At 33.8% G+C, this 25,603-nt stretch overlaps 1 protein-coding gene across 1 annotated transcript in view; it reads right to left on the bottom strand.

Annotated features, from left to right (window-relative positions):
- SHOC1 (shortage in chiasmata 1) overlaps positions 1 to 25,603 on the bottom strand; it is an 88,777-nt gene that overhangs the window by 44,498 nt on the left and 18,676 nt on the right. Inside the window, exons 3-9 of the mRNA XM_064378953.1 lie at positions 20,987 to 21,140; positions 20,682 to 20,793; positions 19,214 to 19,367; positions 11,028 to 11,135; positions 9,188 to 9,296; positions 4,222 to 4,316; positions 639 to 881 (exon numbers count right to left, since the gene is read on the bottom strand). Of these exons, the coding sequence (XP_064235023.1) occupies positions 639 to 881; positions 4,222 to 4,316; positions 9,188 to 9,296; positions 11,028 to 11,135; positions 19,214 to 19,367; positions 20,682 to 20,793; positions 20,987 to 21,140 (975 nt within the window). The remainder of the gene's footprint in view (positions 1 to 638; positions 882 to 4,221; positions 4,317 to 9,187; positions 9,297 to 11,027; positions 11,136 to 19,213; positions 19,368 to 20,681; positions 20,794 to 20,986; positions 21,141 to 25,603) is intronic.

The following is a 25,603-nucleotide window of genomic DNA, read 5'->3' as shown; positions in this document are numbered from 1 at the left end:
TGAGACTGTGTCTCAGAACACACACACACACACACACACACACACACACACACACACACACACACAAAATTCATGCTAAATATGTTTAATTTACTATTAATAGACTACCATATATAGCAACCAAAATAGCTCAAGACATAAACACTCAAAAGTCATTTTTGCCTTTTTAAGTTGTACAGTAAAAAATGAATTAGTAAACTTTTAAGTAACAAAGGAAGATTCTCTATTGTTGAAGAGAGACATTTACTGAATGCCAATGTTCAGCTGTTAGATCAAAAAACAATTACGGCAAAATGCTGACCTGTGTCTAGGCTGAGTGAACAGAATTTGCTAGCAACTTAATCATTTATAAAAGGAAACAAAATCACTTTAAATGAGAATTGCTAGAACTTTTAAAACTGAGACTATAGAATTTTAGGACATAATTAGATTGTAGGATTAGCTAGTCAAACTTCATCATTTTTTTTCAAGAAAATGGGACCTACAGAAATCTAAAGTCATAAATTCTGGCAGAGCCAGGGCCTATATGGAATGCTAAAACCTAGTGATTTTCCCAATTACCTAGAGGAAATCCAGAATCTAATATTTTCACATTCTGAAAATGTTTACATAACTAATATTTACTATTATGTACTTACATTCCAATTGAAATACTTTTGTAGGCAAAAATATCTCCATTTTAGTGTCATTAGAAGATAGATCATCAAGACATAAATCCGTATTCAGATGTTCCAAAGTTTCCATCATTTTCAGATTTAGTCCTGCTTGTTTCCACCACTCAGTGTTTAAGGGATTAATAATAAGGCTTTCTTCTTTAATAGATAATATATTTTTCAAATCGGTAACTGAATATCGGCTGTGGGGCTCTTGAATTCTTGGCACTTACAAAAAAATAGAAACAATTAGTTAGACACAGTCTACAAAGCAAACGAAACAAAACACATAAAAAGAACCACACTGGAATTTCTTTATAAAATGCATTTTCATGCATTAGGAAAAAAGTAAAACTTAAAGTTATATCTGGTATTTTTGTTATCAAGATGCTAATATTTGTAAAGTTCAAGCTATTATAGCAGTAGAAGTCACATAAAGGATTTATTCCACTCTTTGAAAAATCAAGAAGTTAAAATTATTCTAATATTTGATATGAGAAGGAACTCTTATTTTGTTTGACCATTTTCAATTACTAAATTAATATATTTGATTAACATTTTGAAGTAATATAAGCTTTATTGGAAATTCTAACTCATTATGATAAGCCTAAACAAGAAGATATATTTTTTTTCAGCTTTTATGATGACCATATCATCTAAGATATTGTGGTACAGAGCTTACTGCCTCATTACTTTTTAGCCTAAATAGGGAGAAATCATAACATATGGAGGAACTGAAGTAGCACAACTACCTAATATTATTTATCTGCATTATAAACATCAACCTGAAAATAGGATTATAAATTTTGAAACCCTAATTTTGAAATGGTGCTTTTATAATGACAGTAATATTAAGAAGAAATCAAAACTTAAAATAAAAATACTAATATTAATAACAGTAATTACAAGTTACTAAAAAATATCTGGCACTATGCTAAGTGCTTTCTTTATATGGATCATTCTTTTTTTTTTTTTTTTTGAGATGGAGTTTCATTCATTTCCCAGGCTGGAGTGCAGTGGCTCGAGCTCAGCTCATTGCAACCTCTGCCTCCCGGGTTCAAGTATTTCTCCTGTCTCAGCCTCCTGAGTAGCTGGGATTACAGGCGCCCACTACCTTGCCCAGCTAATTTTTTGCATTTTTCGTAGAGATGGGGTTTTACCATGTTGGGTAGGCTGGTCTCCAACTCCTGACCTGAGGCAATCCGCATGCCTCCACCTCCCAAAGTGCTGGGATTACAGGCATGAGCTACTATGCCTGGCCTATATGCATTATTCTTAATTAATCCCTAAATAATTCTATAAGATAGATATGATTTTAAATAGCTTTATTAAAGTATAACTGACATGCAATAAACTACACATAAAGTGAAAAGTTTGATAAGTTTTGACATATTTATACATTCATGAATCCATTACTACAGTCAAGGTAATGAATATATCCATTCCCTTCAAAGTTTGCTCCTGCCTTTTTATACCTCTCTTCTAATCTTCCTCGTCCCCCAGCCCCTGTCCCACTGTTGTGCTTCCTGCCACAATAGATTAAACTGCATTTTCTAGAATTTTATATAAATGGAATTATACCATATGAATTCTTTTTTTGTGGTTTCTTTCATTCTGCATAATTATTTTGAGATCATCTATGTTGTATGTATCAACAGTCCATTCCTTTTATTCAGAGAGAAATAATTGTAGATTCACACGTAGTGGTAAGAAATAATACAAGATGTCTTGTTCCCTCCTTTTTTTTGTTTTCAAAGTATATTATACTATGTAACTGATAATTCCAATATATAATCTGATTTTGATGTCTAATGTTTCTGCTTTATCTCACTGGTGATCCCAATATATTTTGTGATTTTGTCTATTAGCATGTGTTTCTTTCAATTTTGTGGAAGGTCTTTGAAGCCTGAGTTGAAGTACATTCCTCAGGAAAAAATTTCCTCTAGAAAGGATTTACCTTTGTTTATGTGTTTGGGAGGCCTGTCTACCTGGGACCACTTTAAATTAAATCACCACTATTTTTTCAAATTATATAGGTGGTTTGAATTCAGACTGCAACCAGGCATGATGGCTGCCTTCTGGTTAGAAGTACTTACGGGAAAGTTTTTTTCTTTTCCTTTCTTCCAGCTCCAAGGTAGAAATAGGCAAATTTATTTGGCGTTCCCTTCTATATGGTGGTTTATTTTTGTATGCTCTTATTTTAATGGTAGTTTGTTAAACTCCAAGTTTTATGTAGAGTTTCCCTATTAGACTCAACATGAAGGATATTTCTTGACTCTATACTACATGTAAACCTCAAAACAGAAGTTCAAAGTCTCCTAGGTTTAATAGAGAGCTTGGAGGGAAAGCTAGCTTTGGTGTTTACTTGCTCTCCAGGATTCCTGTTTTCACTTTGTTTTTGGCCTCCAAATGCAACTCAGTGATTCATTTAAAAAAATTTTAAAAGAATACTTTATCCAAAGTTCCATTCCCATAATGGAATAGTTCAGACACAGACAAGAGTTTAACTTACTCAGGTAAATTTTGAATGTACATGTGAAATGTATATTCACTTCAAAATTATTTTGTTAAACTATAAACAAGTTTTGCTAAAATGCTTTTATTTATTTTTGAGACGGAGTCTCACCATGTTGCAGAGGCTGGAGTGCAGTGGCGATCTCAACTCCTGCAACTTCCACCTCTCTGGTTCAAGCGATTCTCCTGTCTCAGCCTCCAGAGTAGCTGGGACTACAGGCGCATACCACCACACCCAGATAATTTTTGTATTTTTAGTATAGAGGGGGTTTCAACATGTTGGCCAGGCTTGTCTCAAACTCTTGGTCTCAATTGATCCACCCGCGTCGGCCTCCCAAAGTGCTGGGATTACAGGCGTGAGCCACAGTGCCCGGCCGTTTTTTTGTTTGTTTTTCTGTGTGTGTGTGTGTGTGTGTGTGTTTTTTTTTTTTTATTGTCATTTTTGTTTGTTTGGTTGGTTTCTTTTTCTTTTATTATTATTATTATTATTTTTTGAGACGGAGACTCGCCACGTTGCCCAGGCTGGATTGCAATGGCGTGATCTCCCTCAGCTCACCGCAACCTCCGCCTCCCAGGTTCAAGAGATTCTCTTGCCTCAGCCTCTCAAGTAGCCGGGACTACAGGCACGCCCTGACATGCCCGGCTAATTTCCAGCCGTTGTTAAAATGTTTTTAAATGTCCTTTTTGGAAAGCTTGGGAAATGAAACATTTTAACTTTGGATGTGATTTTTTTTTAAACAAACAATTCACAACCTTGGAAATAGAAATTACGTTTATGGGACTGTTTTGTGTACTACTTGTATTTCATTTCTTTTCTTTTCCTTCTCCCATGTGTAGGAATTATCCAGAAAATCAGCAGGATCCAGATCTTGTCATATACTTCTGTACCTAGCATAATGAACCTTATGGAAGATATCTTGATATTTTACCTTTAGGCTAAGTTACATATTCTGTGTTAAGAAATGGCCAAAGAAAAAGGATACCCCACATTTCTACTGGTTGTACCTTTTAACCTATACTTTCTATTTATCATTTAAAAGCAATTAATCTTTACCTGTTAGCAAAAATGAGTTCAAAGGGCTTCTACAGCTTTCTAATTGCCACATCATGTAGTATTTATTAGCTGATTCTTCAGCAGTAAGCAAATTACTGAAAAAAGGAGTTAAAGTTTAACACATTAAGAATATTGAGTCTTTGGTATAATAAAATTTTGTTTTTAAGAAGTATTTTTAAAGTACTTTTTACACTCAAAATCAAGTGAAAAATTAACTTTATAAATGTGTAAACTGCAGTAGAGTTCCATAGACCAAATGTCAAACACAGTACTCATTTTCTCCATCCCTGGGAAGGTTTGGTAATTTGTAAACTCAATCGTTCCTAATTGACTATAAATTACTCCCACCTTTACCTCCTTCAGTGGCACCTGGAGCCAGAGAAGGCTGACACAGGAGGGTTTTAGCACTTCCCTGCATAAACTATGGTAGCACCAATTTTATACGCCACCAAAAATAAAAATACAATCTAAGTAAAATTATCATGCTTACCATGAAAATAGCAACTTCATTTATTAAACAGGGAATCCGAACCTGGAAACCATCATTCTCCGCAAACTGACACAAGAACAGAAAATCAAACACCAAACGTTCTCACTCATAGGTGGGTGTTGAACAATGAGAACACATGGACACAGGGAGAGGAGCATTACACACTGGGGTCTGTAGGGGGGAAATAGGAGGGACATTGTGGGGTGGGGAGTTGGGGAGGGATAACATGGGGAGAAATGCCAGATATAGGTGATGGGGAGGAAGGCAGCAAACCACACTGCCATGTGTGTACCTATGCAACAATCTTATATGTTCTTCACATGTACCCTCAAACCTAAAATGCAATAAAAAAATTTCTAAATAAAAGATTGAAAGAAAAAAGAAAGAAAATAGCAACTTCAACAAAAATTTTTACATAATTGCTGTCCCCAAGTCCCTTCCATATAGATATTCTGGATCTTCTACTGGCTGAGGATCGGTATTATGAAAAAGTCCTTCTCTGGAGATGGCAGAGTCCTAAAGTTTAGTTCAAGACCTTCAATCTTGGTGGGTTTGTGAGTAAGTGATGTGTGTTTGTGTGTGTTTAGGGGTACTGGGGGCAGAAGGGAGGAAATACGCATGACAGTCAGTGTAAATTACAGCTTATCTGTAGCTATGAAGCTACTAGCCTTGGTAGGGGAAAGATTATTAATTCATAAACCCCTTAATCTGTGCCCTAAACCTCCTGCTAGCCTGAGTGAGAATTGATTGTATTCGGTTTCTTTGTTCATATGGAACATATAAGAGCATGCTTATAATTAATAAGTACTGCCAGTTAAATTGACAGTCTAGGGCAGTGGTAAGCTAGGTTTTATGTCTAAGGCATCCAGTTTACCCACATAATCCAAAAATCAGGTCATGTGGTAGAAAATTTGAGAATCTAGACAATTCTTGAATCTTACCAAGGTTTCTTTGACAACACCTCAGATTGTAAGCAAATATTTTAAAGTGAAAGGAAGGGGTAATACTTAGCAAGCCATGTCCAATATAGACATATATTTTCACTCTTAATGATGCTTTCTGAAGACATGTCTGAATTTGATACATTGTTTGTTCATAAAAATATATTCACAAGTTGGCAGTCAGTAGGTTAATAAAATCTCATGCCATACAGACTTTTCTTTTTTAGTACATAAAATCTAGCATAGAATCTCACATGTGGTAGGCACTAAAAATATTGTTAACTGGGTATTATTTTCAGCCAAAGTGTTGTGTTCTGAAATAAATATAATTGATACCTTAAAAATAAGTTAAAGCTATAATAACATTTCTTATTATTTTCCCTTCCTTTTAAAAAAATTTTTAACACTTTTTCTCCTTGTTTTTAGTTTTGCAGTTGAGATATACAGTAGTTCCCCCTTATCCATGATTTCACTATACTCAGTTTCAGTTATCTGTGGTCAACCACAGTCTAAAATATTAAATAGAATACTCCATAAACAATTCATAAGTTTTAAATTGCACTGTTGTGAGCAGTGTGATGAAATTTCACGCCACCCTACACCATCTCACCCAGGATGTGAATCATCCCTTCACCCAGCATATCCACACTATATATACTCACTACTTGCCCATTTGTCACTTAGTAGCATTCTCAGTTATCAGATCGGCTGTTGCAGAATCACAGCGCTTGTGTTCAAGTAACCCTTACTGAATTTAATAATGACTCCAAAGCACAAGTGTAATGATGCTTGTATTTATTATGGTGGTTCTATTTTATTATTAGTTATTGCTGTTAATGTCTTACTATGTCTAATTTATAAATTAAATTTTATCATAGGTATGTATATATGAGAAAAAAACAGTATATATAGGGTTCAATAACATCTACAGTTTCAGGCATCCATTTAGGGTCTTGGAAATTATTCTCCCTGGATAAGCGGGGAACTACTGTAAACTCGTTTTTAAAATACTGATTTTTAAGCTTTTACAGTCACCAAACCAATGGAAGTGATTTATCTCTTGCTCATAAATGTAGTAGTAAGGGGACAACTTCTTTCAGTTGTTTCAAATAACTCTAAAACCATTAGTAATTTGAAAGCCTTTTTTGTTCTAACTTTGCCAAATCATTAGTTAAGATTTGTTTCATAAATTCTTATTAGATATTTTAGTTATAACAATAGACATATAACATGTGATTAAAAAGAGCTTATTACAGTTTATATACTTTTAATATCATATTGAAATTAAAGATTACAGTAATTTCTGCTAGTTTCTGTTTCTAAATATGCCAATCTGCCATAACAGATGGATTATGGTATATGGAGTAAATAAAAGAGTAAAAGGGCACTAATAAAGACAGCATATGTCCTGCAAATAAACATCTTGCACCTTAGCAAGGGAACTAAAAGTATTTAAACAAATTATATGCAGTTTCCATACTTGTCCTATGCAATTTGTAGGGCTCACATCTAATATGGACAAGTCTTAGTTCATGTATAGCACACTCTGTATAACACAAATTTGCTCCAGAAATGTAAATAATTCTTAGCTAGAAGATAAAGATATATTTAGGGCTCTCAGTCTCATGCTTTGGCACTTTCCTGAGACCATTAATAGAAGCCTAAGCAGCCAGTGATAAATTATAGAGCCTTGACTTCAGTTGCTCCCAGTAATCCAAATAGCACTCTCCTCTGGCAGATCAGCTAATCATAACAAGAACTCAAAACCTAATACACAGCTCCCACAGTTTCCAGTCCTGGAATAATTCATTAGAGACTCGTAGACTTTACTGTCGTTTTCCTGAAAATATATTATTTTAGGACATATGAAGTTCTAAGTTTACAGTAGACTGATTGTACTGATTATGTTCCCAATTTTGTAATTGGCATAAGAAGCAGAGGAAAGGAGTGGCTTTATTCCAGGATAGCAGACCAATCAATCTTAGAGAACATTAAGTTACATGTATGCTACACAGTTTAAGATAGCAATAAAAACTATCTCAGACTCTGTCAAAGGGCAAGATGCTGGGCAATTAAGCTATGCAATTTTGGCTCAAACTAGAATATAATGACATAGCCTTGCAATATCAATTCTACAATTTCAGACTATTCTGTGCAACAACGATGGGGTATTGAACAAGTTTATGAATCAACCTTGGTTCTGCATGTCTTGTTCCCCAATACTGAGACCACATTGACAGAGGTGTACAAGGTCAGTGGATGTCTTCTGTTAGAGATAGGACATGACCCCTGGTACTTAGTGGGAATAAACTGATAGCCAAATCTATTGATCAACATTGTCCACACTGCTCTGTGATCTTTGGCTATTTCTGGCACAGATCTATGACAAATCTTTTAGTAGACCTCTTAACAACCTTATGAGGTAGATACTATTATTATCCCAGTATTGTAGATTAAAAAAACTGAGGCACAGAACAATTAAGATTGCAGTTAGAAAGTGATAGAGATAGGCAATCTGGCTGTAGTTCAGAGCTTCTAACCACTTATTATGGGCTGAATTGTGCCTCTATAAAATTCTTATGTTGAAGTCCTAATCCTCAGTACCTCAGAATGTGACTCTATTTGGAGAAAGGGTCTTTAAAGAGGTAATTAAATTAAATAGGGCCACTAATACAATACGAATGGTATTCTTATAAGAAGAGGAGACTGGGGTATAGACAATGATGCAGGAAAGAATGTATGAAGACAAAGGGAGAAGATGGACATGTATAATAAGCCAAGGAGGGAGGCCTTAGAATGAATCCAACCCGGGTGACACTTTGTTCTTTCACTTCTTGCCTCCAGAACTGTGAGGAAATAAATTTCTGTTGTTTAAGTCACTTAATCTGTGGCATTTGTTATGGCAGCCCTAGCAATCTAATATACCACTACATTGCCTAATTTATAAAATAAACTTTATCATAGGTATCTATATATGAGAAGAAAACAGTATATATAGGTTGTGATATAATATCCACAGTTTCAGGCATCCATTTAGGATCTTGGAACTTATTCCCCCTGGATAAGGGGGGACTAGTAAACTTGGTTTTTAAACCGAGTGACTGCCAGTAGAAACAGTGCCATTAGCAAGTGTCCAGTGGCAATGTCCTAAGTATACTATTCCAATGTCAGGATCTTAAAAAATTTTTAATTTATTTATTTTTAATGATAATATATTCACATTAAAAATACTGAAATGTGTAAAAGGTCATATTGTGAAAAATTTCCTACCCACATTGCTAGGTTACCTAGTTCCTTTCTGAATACAACCAATATTTCTTGTTTCTTGTGTGCCCTTCTCAAGATACTCTTTGCATATAAAACCAAAGATATTCATATATTTATATATTCCTTCTAGTTACTTATTATAGACACTATACTAGTTCTTAAATTTTTTCATAGAGGTATCTTGGAAATTGCTCTTATATGGAGAGATTTAAATAAAGACTGCTTGTTCTGAATTGCAACTTGGGTTCTAGATATAATCTTTACTTACATTTTGCCAACTGGAGATAATGGAAATGTCTGAAGTTCTGCACATAATGAATTCACTGAATAATGTTGCCATGATAGGTCTAGAGGAGTTAATGGCATTTCTAACTCTCCTGGAATATATGAAAATGAAAGTTATGTAAACATTGAATAATATTAAGTAGGCCAGGCATGGTGGCTCACACCTGTAATTCTAACACTTTGGGAAACTGAGGTGGGAGGATCACTTGAATCCAGAGGTGTAAGACCCGGGCAACGTGGCAAAATCCAGTCTCTACAAAAAGTACAAAATTAGAAAGAAGTGGTGGCACATGCTTGTAGTCCTAGCTACCCGGGAAGCTGAGCTGGAAGGATTGCTTGAGCCCAGGAATTTGAGGTTGCAGTGAGCTGTGATTATGCCACTATACTCTAGCCTGGGCAACAGAGCAAGACTTTGTCTCTAAAAAAAATAATAAATAAAAATTAAGTATAATTTAGAACTTTTTGTAAGCAACTATTATGTTTGATCACTCTGTTACAACAAAAATATTTCAATAAAAAGAAATTTGAGTTGAGATACAAAATAAATGTCCATCTATATAAGGAATTACATATATATCACATCGTGTCTCAACTACAATTGTGATTTTAAAAAAATACATTGATAGCTAAAGTTTACTGAGTTTACTGTGTTTCAGATAAATTCTGAGAGCTTTATATATTAAAGCTTTTGATTCTCACAGCTTGTGTTGTCGGCACTTAGGTGATAGAATTATTTTTATTTCCAAAGAAAGAAAAAAAAATTTTTTATTTTCATACTATTAGTGATGTTAAACAAACTGTATTATAAAGAGTAATTATTCATCTTAATGACTCTGTACTCTAGATGGCCTAGCACAGAATTATATATTTATATGGTAGACTTGAAAAACTAATTTTCATGTATTGATAACTAGTGGGTGTGGTTTCATTACTTTCATAAATAAAGCAGTAAACTTTCAAATAGATAATTCAGATGATCCAATTATAAATGTAATTAAGTAACAGTGCCATTAATATAGTTAAGAAGCAACACAATTTGGCATTGTACTGGAACAAAAGATGATTCTGAGATTCCAAATTTGGTAGAATAATGATATTAAAAATAACGATGACACAGAATGGTAAAATTGCTTTGGGAGATAAAAAATTCAAAATTTTAAAAACTGTTACAGTGATCAGCAAGATTGCTAATATTGAGATAAAATATGAAATTTTATTTACTGAGCTATACTATTTTAAGGTTTCTATTTTTAATATTAATGCTGTTTCCTCCATTCCTCTTCTACAATCTTCATAACTCCCATCTATGTATTATTCAGTTTGTTTGTTTATTTGTTTTGAGACAGAGTCTAGCTCTGTCACCCAGGCTGGAGTGCAGTGGTGCAATCTTGGCTCACTGCAACCTCCACCTCGCCAGTTTAAGCCATTCTCATGCCTCAGCCTCCTGAGTATCTGGGATTACAGGCATGTGTCACCACCCCAGCCTCGCTAATTTTTGTAATTTTAGTAAAGATGTGGTTTTGCCATATTGGCTGGTCTTGAACTCCTCATCTCAAGTGATCTGCCCACCTCAGCCTCCCAAAGTGCTGAGATTATAGGCGTGAGCCACCATGCCCAGCCTATTATTCAGTTTTGATTCCAGTAGGATTCTGAGTTAATGATAGTAATAAAGGGGCAAATAAGAAAAAATGACATAGGCTTATAACAATCAAATTTTAAACATGGAAACTGACTCACAGTACACTGTATATGCAAATGTACTGTACTTTTACAACATAAATAGGTAATCCCTGATAAGCTCAATGATTTATCAAAATTTCTACCTGGTTTACTGCACTTTTCTGGTTCACTCTGGCTTTGAATGGTCAAAATCTCTGTGGAGCTGAATTTTATATCCCCGATATCCTCAATTCCATGCTTGTTAGTAAGATCTAAAAAGGAAGAAATTCTACTATTAGCAAGTGTACAATTAAATTAATTTTTTGTAACCTTGTTCAGTGGCATTTTCCTTTTAAAGTATCTTTATTGTTTTATTTCATGTCAATTTTTCCTTTTAGAGAGAAGTAGAGATTTATACTTCTTAAGAAAATGCTAATTTAGGTGAATAACTATTCCCCCATGCACACCCCTTGTTACCCCTCAAATGTCAATCAAAATTACCAAAGGGAAATAAAAATGGAAAAATGGAAAAATCTACATAATCATTGGAAGGTAAGATAGGGTGGGTAATCCATAAGCCACAAACTTCAAAGAATGAGGTCACTTTGAAGGGTTTCATCTCTATCAATATGCGATGACTTTCTCTGCCTTGCTTAGCTGGAACTCTACTTCTCTATATTCATATTGTCACTTTGGCTTTCTTTTTTCTATCCTTTATCTTCCTTCTTTCCTCCCTCTCTTTTTTTCCTCACTTCTTCCATCCTTTCCAGCTGTCTGACACATTTTACCTTTTATCTCCTTCCTTTCTTCCTTCCTTCTTCCCTCCCTTCCTCCCCTCTTCCTTTCCCTCCCTCCCTCCTTCCTTCTTCTTTCTTTTTTCTTTCTCTCTCTCTCTTTCTTTCCTTCTTTCTATCACTTTCTTTCTCTCTTTCATTTCTCCTTCCTCATTCCTTTCTAGCTGTCTGACACATTTTGCCTATCCTTTTTTATCTTTCGGATTTCTTTCTTCCCTCCCTCCTTTCCTTCCTGCTTTCCTTCTCCTCCCTGGACGTCTGACACATTTTGCCCATCCTTTTATTTTCCCCTCCCTCCCTCCCTCCCTTCCTTCCTTCCTTTCCTTCCTTCCCTCTCCAGCTGTCATACATTTTGCCTATCCCTTTATTTTTTACCTTTTTGTTTTCTCTCTCTCTCTCTTTCCTTCCTTCCTTCCTTCTTGACTCAACTCTTGTAAACACCATACATGGTGGTTCTTTATGGTAAGACATCTTTTTTTTTTTTGTATTTTGTTGTTTGTGAAATTGTGATGCATCTTACAATCTGTATGTGCATTTAGAATGTTTCTTTCTTCCCTAAAAATTCTTAAGTTGATAATATATCTTGCAGTTGATAGGATCTTTGAATCAGACATATGGTCATTATACTTCCTTTTTAAATTTAATCTAAGAATCAGTCTCTCTTTTAATAGAGAAGCTTAACCTATTTACGTTTATTTAAACAAAGGCGATACTTTTATAATCTTATTTTATGCTTCCAATGCCTTTTGCTTGCTTTGCTCTCCTTTATTTCCATAGAATTAAATCTATTGCTCAGAGTTTTGTTTTCTTTCCTCTGTTAGTTCGGAATTATACATGTTTTTTCTTCAACTTTTATTTTAAGTTGAAGGTACATGTGCAGGACATGCAAGTTTGTTACATAGGTAAGCATGTGCCATGGTGGTTTGCTGCACAGATCATCACATCACTTAGGTAGTAAGTCTAGCATCCATTAGCTATTCTTCCTGATGCTTTTCCTCCTCATACGTCACCCTCTGATAGGCCCCAGTGTGTGTTGTTCCTTGCACCATGCATCCATATGTTCTCATTATTCAGTTCCCACTTATAAGTGAGAACATGCAGTGTTTAACTTTCTGTTCCTGCATTACTTTGCTGAAGACGATGACTTCCAACTCTATCCATGTCCCTGCAAAGGACATAATCTCATTCATTTTTATGGCTGTACAGCATTTCATGGTATATATGTACCACATTTCTTTATTCAGTCTATCATTGATGGGCATTTAGATTGGTTCCATGTCTTTGCTATTGTGAATAGTGCTACAACGAACATATGCATGCATGTATCTTTATAATAGAATAATTTATATTCCTTTGGGTATATAGCCAGTAATGGGATTGCTGGGTCAAATGGTATTTCTGCTTCTAGGTCTTTGAGGAATCACCACACTGTCTTCCACAATGGTTGTACTAATTTACACTCCCACCAACAGTGTAAAAGCATTCCTTTTTCTCCACAACCTTGCCAACATCTGTTGTTTTTTGACTTTCTAATAATAGTCATTCTGACTGGCATGAGATGGTATTCATAGTGGCTTTGATTTGCATTTCTCTAATGATCAGTGATGGTGAGGTTTTGTTCATGTTTCTTGGCCACCTGTATGTCTTCTTTTTCTTCTTCTTCTTCTTTTTTTTTTTTTTTTTGAGACAGAGCCTTGCTCTGTCGCCCAGGCTGGATGGAGTGCAAAGGTGGGATCTTGGCTCACTGCAACCTCTACCTCCCGGGTTCAAGTGATTCTCCTGCCTTGGCCTCCTGAGTAGCTGGAACTACAGGCACATGCCACCACATCTGGCTAATTTTTGTATTTTTTAGTAGAGATAGGGTTTTACCTTGTTGGCCAGGCTGTTCTCAAACTTCTGACCTCAAGTGATCCACCCATCTCAGGCTCCCAAAGTGCTGGGATTACAGGTGTGAGCCTCTGTGCCTGGCCGTATATCTTCTTTTGAGAAGTGTCTGTTCATGTCCTTTGCCCACTTTTTAATGGGGTTGTTTATTTTTTTTCTTGCACATTTGTCTAAGTTCTTTGTAGACTCTGGATATTAGACCTTTGTCAAATGGATAGATTACAAAAATTTTCTCCCATTTTGTAGTTTGTCTGTTCACTCTGATGATAGTTTCTTTTGCTGTGCAGAAGCTCTTTAGTTTAATTTGATTCCATTTGTCAATTTTTGCTTTTATTGCAATTGCTTTTGGCGTTTTCATCATGCAATCTTTGCCCATGCCTATGTCCTGAATGGTATTGCCTAGATTTTTTTCTAGTTTTTATAGTTTGGGGTTTTACATTTAAGTCTTTAATCCATCTTGAGTTAATTCTTGTATATGGTGTAAGAAAGGGATCCAGTTTTAATTTTCTGCATATAGCTAGCTAGCTCTCCCAGCACCATTGATTAAATGGGGAGTCCTTTCCCCATTGCTTATTTTTGTCAAGTTGTTGAAGATCAGATGGTTGTACATGTGTGGTCATATTTGAGTTCTCTATTCTGTTCCATTGGTCTATGTGTCTGTTCTTGTACTAGTAACATGCTGTTTTGGTTACTGGTGCCTTATATCATAGTTTGAAATTGGGTAACATGATGCCTCCAGCTTTGTTCTTTTTGCTTAGGACTGTTTTGGCTATTTGGGCTGTTTTTTGGTTCCATATGAACTGCTTGACTGTTGTTGGTGTATAGGAATGCTAGCAATTTTTACACATTGATTTTGTATCCTGAGATGTTGCTGAAGTTGCTTATCAGTTTAAGAAGATTTTGAGCTTAGAACATCTTATTTTAAATCAATGCATTATCATTAATAATATATGATTTCAATCTTTTTTTTTTATCTATTAAAAAAGGCTGCATCTCAGTTCTCCTATTTTTTAAATGAGAAACTTAGTATATTTTTTTCACCAAAACTTTCTCCTTTTGAAACAGATTAATCTAACAAAAGCTGAGATCTCTGAGATTAACTGATATTTCAAATGAGATTATAATTGATTTCTTTCAAAAGTATCTGGCTTTTCGTTTAAGAAAGCAGGAAACGTATATATTAGTTCTCCCTTCTAAATCCTATAGAATGACAGTAACCATCTATAAAATGTATAAAGTGAGAAGAAGAGGAAGGAAAATTCATCTGCAGTCCAGAGTTATTAATAGAATTCCAGTAGATAAAAAGAAAATTAAAAAACTAATATATAAAACAATGGAATTTTACTTTTAGCAATAGCTCCTTTGGACCAATCTTCCTGTAGACAACATTTATAACATTTATAACTCTAAACAAAATATGTAAAATGACTGTCTGAAGGTACTATGGTCTAAAGTAGGCAGAAATGGGAAGGGGATTGATACTGAGTGAATTTTCTATTTTTATAACTTTTCACCTGAAGGGATGACCTATTCGGTACTACCTGGGTCAACTAGAACTTGGATAAAAATCTGCAGTCTTATTATCTTGAAGAATTAGAGGACATTTCTATCTGAATTAGAGTTCAGGGTTACCACAGCAGCTGGAAGATAAAGGAGGAAATCCAGGAAAGGAGAGAGCAACAGAAGAGGGGCCCCAAACTCTATGTATATACTCTGCGTAATAAATCACTGGATGATCCCTGAACTACATATGTATGGGGCAGATTGAAAGCATATCAGTTAAGGCTATATAAAGATTTCAGCTTTTTCCCACCACAGCAGAGACAAAATTTATAGTTTGAGTTAAGCCAGATTAAGAGCCTACTAAAACAAACAAAGAAAGTAACTCTCTTCAAAGGAACATAGCAAACTACAGTTTCTATAATGTATCAGGTGCAATGCCAGGATACAATCCAAATACACTTAGTAAAATGAAAAAACAGGAACATGTGATTCATTCTCTACAAAAAAATATGTCCCTGGACACTAACTGTGAGATGACTCAGCTTTTGAAATTAGTATCCAAAGATTTCAAAGCAGTAATAACATAACTTAGTATCACCATGCTAAAGGATGTAGAGAAAAATATGGTTGTAATGAATGAGCAAATAGAAATTATCAGCAGTGAAAGAGAAAGTATAAAAAAGAACAAATGGAAATTTTAAAACAATATCCGAAATAAAACATTCACTGGATGGGATTAACAGAAAATTAGAGCTGACATAAGAGTCAGTGAAATTGAAGACAGAACAACAGAAATTACCCAATCTGAAAAATGATAAGAAAAAAATTGAATAAAAATAAACAGATGTCAGGTGCGGTAGTTCATGTCTGTAATCCTAGCACTTTGGGAGGCCAAGGTGGGAGGATCACTTGTGCCCAGGAGTTCAAGACTAGTCTGAGCAACATAGTGAGACCCTGTCTCAAAAATAAAAAAAGAAAGAAAAAATGAACAGAGCTTCAGTGACTGTGAGACAATTTATCTATCTAGTTTTTAAAATGATGTATCTTTGTATTTTTGTCATAAAATATAATTCTGTGGTAATCAAGAACTATTCACAAAGCAATACCCTTGCTCAGTTGTCTTCAATGATGAATTCCATCAAACATTTTTAAAAAATCAACATCAATTATTTAGTCACTCTTAAAAATAGAAGTGATGATCCTTAAGTCATTCTATGAGGCCCATATTATTTTGATACCAAAACCAGACAAAGGTATCACAGGAAAATAAAACTATAGACCAATATTTAAGAATATTGACAAAAAATTAATAATCTAGTTTTAAAAAGTGGGATTTATTGCAGTAATGCAAAGTAGATTGAAAATCCCAAACTCAAAGTAATATACCATATCAAAAGGATAAAAAATTTTAAAACCATGATTATTCAATAAAAAATAATTCTAAAAAGAAAACCCTCAACAAAATACTAGTAAACTGTATTTGATAGCAGATCACAAGGATTATATACTATGATCAAGTGAGATTTTTTTTCCCCTGAGATGCAAGGATAGTTCAACATATGCAAATCAATAAATGTGATACACTACATTAATAGAATGAGGGACAAGAATCATATGACCATCTCTATAGATGCAAAAAAGGCATTTGACAAAATTCAATATGCTTTCATGATAAAAACTCTCAAAAAATTAGGTATTGACAAATAATGCCTAATCTCACCACTTCTATGTGGAATCTAAAAAGCTGAACTTATAGAAACAAAGAATAGAAGAGTGGTTACCAGAGGCTAGGGTGTAGGGGACATGAGGAGAAGTTGGTTAAAGGGTATAAACTTTCATTTACAAGATGAATAGGTTCTAGAGAACTAACGTACAGCATGGTGACTATAGTTAATAATAATAATGCATTGTACACTTGAAATTTACTAAGAAAGTAGATTTTAAGTATTCTCATCACATACAAAAAAGTAACTATGAGACAATATATGTTAATTAGCTTTTTTATGGTAAACATTTCAGAATGTATATGTACATCAAAATGTCATACACCTTAAGTATGTACAATTTTGTCACAAAAACACTTCCTTAAAAATTCAAGTAATCCCAAAGAAGGAAGAAAAGGAAGAATCGAGAAACAAAAACAAATGAGACAAGCTTATAATTCAATTAAAAAAAATAAACCAACTAAAATGGGCAAAGGATCTGTGTAGACATTTCTCCAAAGAAGATATACAAATATGGCCAACAGTATGTGAAAAGATGTTTGACATCCTTATCTATCTGGAAAATGCAAATCAAAACCACAATGAGATATCACTTCACACCTAGCAGGATAGGTATAAAAAAGTTATATAATAACAAGTTTCAGAGAGGATGTACGTAATTGGAACCCTTACACATTGTTGGAGGGAGTGAAATAGTATAGTTATTTTGGAAAACAGTCTGGCAATTCCTCAAAAAGTCAAACATAGAGTTACCATTTGATCTAGCAATTCCACTCCTAGGTATATATCCAAGAGAGATGAAAACATATGTGTGCACAAAAACTTGTACCTAAATGTTCATAGCAGTATTACTTTTAAGCTAAAAGGGCAGCCCAAATATCTATGAACAGATATATGGATAGACAACATGTGATATAGCCATACAATGGAATATTGTTTAGCCATAAAAATGAATGAAATACTGATATTATTGGATAATGTCAATAAACTTGAAAATATTATGCTAAGTGAAATAAGTCACAGATCACATATTATATGATTCAATTTTTATTAAATGTTCGGAATAGGCAAATCTATAGTTTTACTTACCCTTTGACCATGGGAAATAGGAAGGGAGCTATGGCTTGAGGAATCCCTGTAGCAGGCAACTTTATTGCTATACTAAGCAGTTTTATTGTTATCGCTGTCACAACCCAAAGGTACCTGGGACACTGCCTACCCCTGACCTTTCAATAGTGTGTATAACTTTCCTTGTTAGAAGTCCTCCATGGCAATGACTTCATTTTACTTAGTACAGCATCTGAGTCAAGTGAAGGCGGGAAGTTTAACAGTATAATCACTCAATAAAGTCATTTGTTGTTCTTTACATTAGCATTTACGGAGCTAAGATTTGTGCCCTGCCAATAAGCCCATGATCCACACTGCATTTTGAGATCTACTATATTTACAAGTTCTGGTATGGATTTGATCTACTTTCCCAGGTTGGCTTTTCATTCTCTTCCTTTGATTTGTAGGGTGATCAGTAATTCCCTGATTTAGTCTTATCTGTAAGAATTCCTTAAAGTCTGTGGTCTGTTCATGGCAAACATCCCTGTTCTCAATGGATATCACAGATCCCCCTTCCATTCCTCCATGATATTATATATCTTTTATCATTTTAAATGGAATTTATGAGAGGGCAGTTAAATATTTGGGCTCAAACTGTCATTAAAAATAACTCAATAGTATTTACTAAGACTAAATGGGAAGAAACCATCTAAGTTCTAAGTTATGACTCTCCTAGTAATCTGACTCCACAAATCCTCACTCTGAGCTCTTTATTGTGAGCCTCTCCATAGTTAACTAATGTCAGTATAGAAGTTGATAATGTGGCCGAGGCGCGTGGATCACGAGGTCAAGAGATCGAGACCATCCCGGTCAACATGGTGAAACCCCGTCTCTACTAAAAATACAAAAACTTAGCTGGGCATGGTGGCGCATGCCTGTAATCCCAGCTACTCAGGAGGCTGAGATAGGAGAATTGCCTGAACCCAGGAGGCGGAGGTTGCGGTGAGCCGAGATCGCGCCATTGCACTCCAGCCTGGGTAACAAGAGCGAAACTCCGTCTCAAAAAAAAAAAAAAAAAAAAAAAAGTTGATAATGTTTTCATTGTTTATAAGAAAACAACTCTTTAAAAAATTTGTATAGTCATAGGTGTTTTAGTTTTATTTGTATAATTATCTTGAAATGATTAAATTTCAGAGAAGTTTTAAACCTGAAAGTCATATAAAGAGAATGACAATGAGAAAAGAATCTCATCAAAAATGATACTGAGATTTCAACATGTAACTTGCAGAATATTTTTACAAAATCTGGAGGTTCAGAAAAATTTTAATAAACAAGAACCTATGTAACAAACATTCTTAAGTGGTTTTTACAAGTAATACATTTAAAATTAATTCTCACCTCTTTTGAAAAGCTTTTCAATTTCATCAACATAGGTTATTATTTCTGGCACAAGGTTTAATGACTCCTTCAGTTCTGAGAGTGATGGAATATCAATTTCTTGTTTGTGGCTTGGAGGTATTAAGAAGTCATACTCAATAAGAAAACGTGATGGCTGAAAAAAACATATAGTTTTAAAAAGTTTTTAGGGAGGCTTTCCAAATAAATATTTTTGAAATTGTTTAAGTGGACAAAATTTGCTTAAATGATGTACCAAATTTTAAACTAAATCTGCATTCAAAATTGTTAAAGCTATATATACTATTAAAAAACAGAAATGTAACAACTAAAAATACATTCTATTATAAGCAATGTTCTCTCTGACTATTGTATTTTATGGTCACTCATTACATTAGTGATGTACAATCCCCCTAGATGCAGAATTAGCTTCTTTTTGGCTAATAGCAAATTGTAAACATTTTAAATTAAAAACAGTCACTGTAGTAGATGAAAGATAATAAATGGGGAGAAGTGAAATGAGATCATGGAATGGAACGGATCTTTACTATGCTCCACAGAGTATGTTTCTCTTTCATTCTAACAGAACTTGACTCCTCAACGAGAGAGACTGAGTCCACAACTCTCAGAGTTAACAGGGGAGGCAAGAGATACTGGAGGAATGGGGCCTATAGGTGAATTAATATTTTTACCATCATGTTCAAATTTTTACTGTAAGGAAACCCCTTAAATGCTTTAAGTCCATTAAAATTGCCAAATATAAAACATTTTAAGTTGTCCTAAAAAAAGTTTTTTAAGTAATTTTGTGAATACATTTAATCTATATGGGCCTAGATTTCTGAGCTTGTTCAACTGCAAAACATTATTGCACTCTCGACTGCTAAAATTCTTTACATACTAAATATTATAATCATTTTGTGTTATTGAAACTAAAGGCATCTTTAGAAGTTTGGTCTTTAATATACAAAAGATGTTATCATCCTTGTTAAACACTGGCAGAAAACTGAAATTCAGTCTTGGACCATTTATATTCTTACTCTTGCAATATTCTCATTAGCTCAAGTACTATTTTTTGTGTATCATTCACAAATCAATATTTCTAGTTCCAGTGTCCAATTTTTAAACTAGACATGACTCCTTAATTTCCTATACCCAGGTATATTGATTAGAATTATTGGAAGAGATTTTAAAGTTCCCTGTGCCTGGGCTGTACACCAGACCAATTATTCAGAATAGGTCTGTGTAGAACTCAGGCTTCAACTTTTTTTAAACTATTCAGATAATCCCAACATACAGCCAAGGCTGAGAATCACTATTTAGAAGTAATTTTGACTCCTTAATTGATACATGTTCATTCCATTATCAAATCTTTTAATCTGACAATTGTAGACAGTCAATATATATTATAAAAATTTACAAAAGTATGCCTTACTACTTCTATTAAAATATTATTGAAAGCAAATATTACAACCTTAATTGAATGTATTGTGTCTTCTAGTTTCTCCTGACAAAAGTTCTCTTTGTCCATACAAAAATCTTCTTTCCCAAAAACTTCCAAATCTTCTTGAAGAGAAAAACATCCCCTTAAAAAAATATTAATTAGCATTTACTAAAAGCAAATCACACACTAAATGTAGCTAACCGAAACATGTAATCATTAAAATTAAATTTGAGGTAAAATAATGATAAAAATTATTGATAACATAAGTTTGTGATCATACAAAAACATTTTCACCTCTTAAAAATATTTACAGCATTGGTCAATTAAGTAAGTACCTGAAAAAATTAGCTGCTGTGAAGATCTGTCCTTTGAAATCTAGAAGAGGATCCTTTACAAAAAATAGTTTTAGTCTACTCAAGAGAGTATGCAAAGTTGGTAGGTGATTTCTATTATTTACAAAAAGTATTTCTTCATCATCAATAAATAAATCTGAAAAGAAATAACAAACGTAAGGGAATAAGAAAAAAACTAAAAGTTATCCAAAGGGATCTAGATAGTTAATGTAATCAGTCATTAGATACAATTGGGTTTTTCAATCACATTTAAACTCTAGTTCTTCATCGTACTGCTCATATAAAGCATGTAGCAGTACATGCTAGAACTGGAACAGAGGTAAAAGCACAGTAAATTTTAATATTATCTACTACACTGAGGAGTAGCCAAATATCCCAAAGAGCTGTAATGGCTAATACTTTATCAATAAAGATTAATCAATGGAGGAAAATATCTTAGAACTTACACTTCAAAATAGCCAGGAGTAGCCTAAGCAAAATTTTAAAGAAATAAAAGTATTTGACTTCTGCTGGCCCTGGTCTTCTCTGCATCATTTTACTTCTTAATATCTCCAATTCATCCCCCAGAGTCTCTGACATGGAGGGAATGGAGATGGTTTGCAGTGCCTACAAATGAGACTAACTGATTCTATTATTCTTAAGTTATTCATACATGGTTGCTATAAAATTATTTACAGTGAAAGTTATATAGCAAAAAATCATACTCAAGGAGTATGATATATCTTATATATTAAGAAACACTACTGTTAACAGTTAATTTCTGGAATAAATTTCTCCTCTCTGTCTCCACCCTGCCATGTTTGGGTTTCTTTAGAATCTTGGCTAACTAACAGCTTTAACAGTTTCTAAGTCACAGGAAGGAACAAAAAATTTGCCTGCAATTCTTCAATAAGTTTCTGAGTGGAAAGAGAAAAAGGAAAATATAAGTTCAGACGAAGAAATACTCAAAAACTCAAGCTCCCAAAAAAGAAAGCCATCTTGAAGGGAGAGTAATGGTTTCTTGTTCTGGGTATTGACTTTTCAGTTAAGTGATGCAGAATGGCATGAGAAAAGAATAGTATCGAGTTTTCAGGTGCTAACGTCTCCTATGGTCAACTACATAATTGGCATGCAGGCAGCTAGGGAACATCCCTTTGCTTGGTGCTAACTTGATATGCCATAAGAAAACTTGTGGTATGAACTAGCCTCCTAAGAGATATTATTTATCTGACTTAAGTTTACAACAATCTCATGGCCGAAAGCTTCCCATGACACATCAAAGGAAGTTAATCAATTCCATGTCTAAGGAGGGTTTATCTGAGACAGTTAAATATGGTTTATTTACTTGTATAATTCATTCTGTAAGTATTAGTGAAATCACATTAATAGTAAAAACCCAAACAGCATTAGTTTACATCCCATATCCACCTTCTGCTTCTAAACACAGATCCTCCAGCCATCTTCCCTATCTAGAGCCTCATTCTGATATTTCTGGGCCTAAATGGCTGATATCTAAAGTCAATTATGTGGTCTTGTTTTCCATCCACACTTTTTGATGGAACCACTTGAGGGCAGCATCATACCACAACCAATGTTCTTTGTCATTCTACTAAGATTGTTTATAGCAAGAGTGCCACTTCCTTACATTCTTCAGGTTATATAGCATGCCCTGAAGTTCTTATTTTATTACAGCTAATATATGTACTATACAGATATAAAGAGACTGTTTTCCTCTATTGTAGAGGAATATTAAATTGTCACCAGGAAACAAAGTTCTGGCTAGTTTACTATGAAAAGAAGCAGAAAAAGGTCTACTAATATGAAAGAAGAGAAGTTTATTCTTTACAAAGGACACTTCTGTTTTCCTAGAAAATTCAAGATAATGAAATGAAAACAAAGGAGTTCACTAAGTTGTCTGATAAAAATTATACAATTAATGTTTTTTTAAATATATATAAACTTGGTCATAAAAATTAATGAAAAAAACATAATGGTTACCAATTTGTGAAATATCAAGGACTAAACATAAATATATTCAGAAAGCATATGCAGGAAATGATAGAACTTCATTGAAGACCATTTCTTTTAAAATTTGAAGAAAAGGCAAGATAAAATACTTTCCTAGCTAGAAAGACTAACTATGGATAAAATTTTAAAGGATCCCATTACCATTTCAAGAGGTCTGTTTTAGAACTTGGAAAAGTGATTACAAAGTAAAACTGGAAGAATGTAGCTATGAGAGTAGAAAAAAGTTTTAAAAAGAGGATATTATTAATATATGTTATAATTATATATTAAACAGTTAAAATTATATGATACTGACACAGTAATAGGCAAAATACATCATAATTGAAAATCCAGAAATAAATTCTAATGTGGTAAAGGATTTAACCTATAACATAAGTGGCATTTTTAATCTGTGGGAAAGAAAGGACCATTTCATAAATGATATTGGGGCAATTGCTAAAACACTTGGAAAAAAATTTTTATTCCTACTTTTAAACATATGTCAAAATCTAAACTAAAACCACACACCTTCAACTGGGTGTGGTGGCTCACACCTGTAATTACAGTACTTTGGGAGGCAGATGGATCACTTGAGGTCAGGAGTTCAAGACCAGCCTGGCCTACATGGCAAAAACCCCTTCTCTACTGAAAACAAAAAATTTAGCCGGGTGTGGTGGTGGGCACCTGTAATCCCAGCTACTTGGGAGGCTGAGGTAGGAGAATCACTTGAACCCAGGAGGTAGAGGTTGCAGTGAGCCGAGATCACACCAGTGCACTCCAGCTTGGGCCACACAGAGCAAGACTCTATCTCAAAAACCAAAAAAATAAAAAAAACTGTGCACCTTCAAGAAAATACAAATAAATATTTATCTAATTAAGAAAGAATTTTCTAAGTATAAAAGGAATGAAAGAAACCATAAAAGAAAACAATTGGCAGAATTGGTTAGGTCCAAGTTAAATATATTTGGAGTTAATACTTTTATAGATAAAGATAAAATATATGTCAAAATATAGACAAAAGAGAAAATCATTTCACAAAAGAAAAAGATGCAGATGGCCAATAAATACCAGTAAGTTTATTAATTTATTTTTTTATGCCCGGTTTGTCAACAACAAACCTGTAATTTTAAAGATGCAAATAAAAATATAATTCTTTTGCCCATCACATTGGTTTAAATGTATTACTACAACATCAGCAGTAATATATCCAATGATGATAATGCTGGCATAAACAGGGCATTCTCATACCATACTAGTGGACATATAGCTTAAAAAGAACTTATACTAAATAAATCAGTTTCTAGGAATTCATGCTAAGGAAATAATTGGAAATAAGAATACATATTTATATTCATATTTGAAATTAAAAACATTAGTGCTCTCAAATTTGGATACGTGTGATACATATATAAGATTAAAAACCGCAATCATTAAAAGCCACGCTTTTGTCCAGCACGGTGGCTCACATCTGTAATCCCAGCACTTTGGGAGGTTGAGGTGGGAGGATTGCTTGAGGCTAGAAGCTTGAGACCAGCCTGGGCAACATAGGGAGATCCTGTCTCTACAAAAAAAATTAAAAATTAGTCAGGCATGGTGGCACAGCTGTGGTCTTAGCTACTTAGGAGGCTAACACAGGAGGATCACTTGAGCCTGAGGGTTACAAGGCTGCAGTGAGCTGTGATTGCAACACTATACTCCAGCCTGAGCAACAGAGAAAGACTCTGTCTCAATTTTTAAAAAAAGGAGAGACAAACTCATGCTTTTGAAGAAAATTCAAGCATATAACAAAATATTCCCAAGACTATGTTAATATTTAAAAATAATATAATGTATATGCAGTATGGTCACAATAGTAAAACAATTTATCTTTGGATTATAGAATTATGAGTTTTTATTAAAGGGACATTCTATATATTTAAGATGTGGATATCTTAATATGTGGAAAAACATAACATTCAATCCTTATTCATGATTAAAAGCTGTTATCAAACTAGGAACAGAAGGAATCTTCCTCAACCCACTAAAGGAAATGTTTCTAATATTTCACCATTGAAAATGACATAAACATTAAATGTTAGAAGCATTTCCTTTACCATCAGAAATAAACAAGGATAGCAACTATCATGGCTTCTACTGAACAAAGTTCTAGAGGTTTTAGTCAGCATAGTCAGAACAAAAAAAAAAAGATGTAAATATTGTAAAGGAAGAAATAGCCATTATTCACAGATAATATGAATATATATTAGATTTAGTTATTGGAATTACTATGAGAGTTTAGGAGGTAGATAAATATAAGAACATTATTGCAGATGCAGTTGCTGATAAAAAAAAGAACATTATAAAAATCAACTACCTTTCGTTACACACAAGCAATAAACAGAAATCTTAATTTAGAAATATAAATGATAATGGCAGCTAAAATAGAGTACTTATGGATAAATCTTAGATATGTAACATATTTCTGATGAAAATAAAAAATATTAAAAAATAAAATATACATAAAATCTTTATGAAGAAAAATTTTAAACTTCACTGAAAGACATTAAAGACCTCAATAAGAACAATGGGAGATTCAAGAAGAGAGAACAAGAAAAAATAATCATCAAAGAAATA

The sequence above is a fragment of the Aotus nancymaae genome, unplaced genomic scaffold, assembly GCF_030222135.1.
Source record: "Aotus nancymaae isolate 86718 unplaced genomic scaffold, 86718_ANA_hifiasm-v0.15.2.pri h1tg000003l, whole genome shotgun sequence".
In the NCBI taxonomy this organism is placed as follows: domain Eukaryota; kingdom Metazoa; phylum Chordata; class Mammalia; order Primates; family Aotidae; genus Aotus; species Aotus nancymaae.
This window is presented reverse-complemented; position numbering and strand designations above follow the sequence as displayed.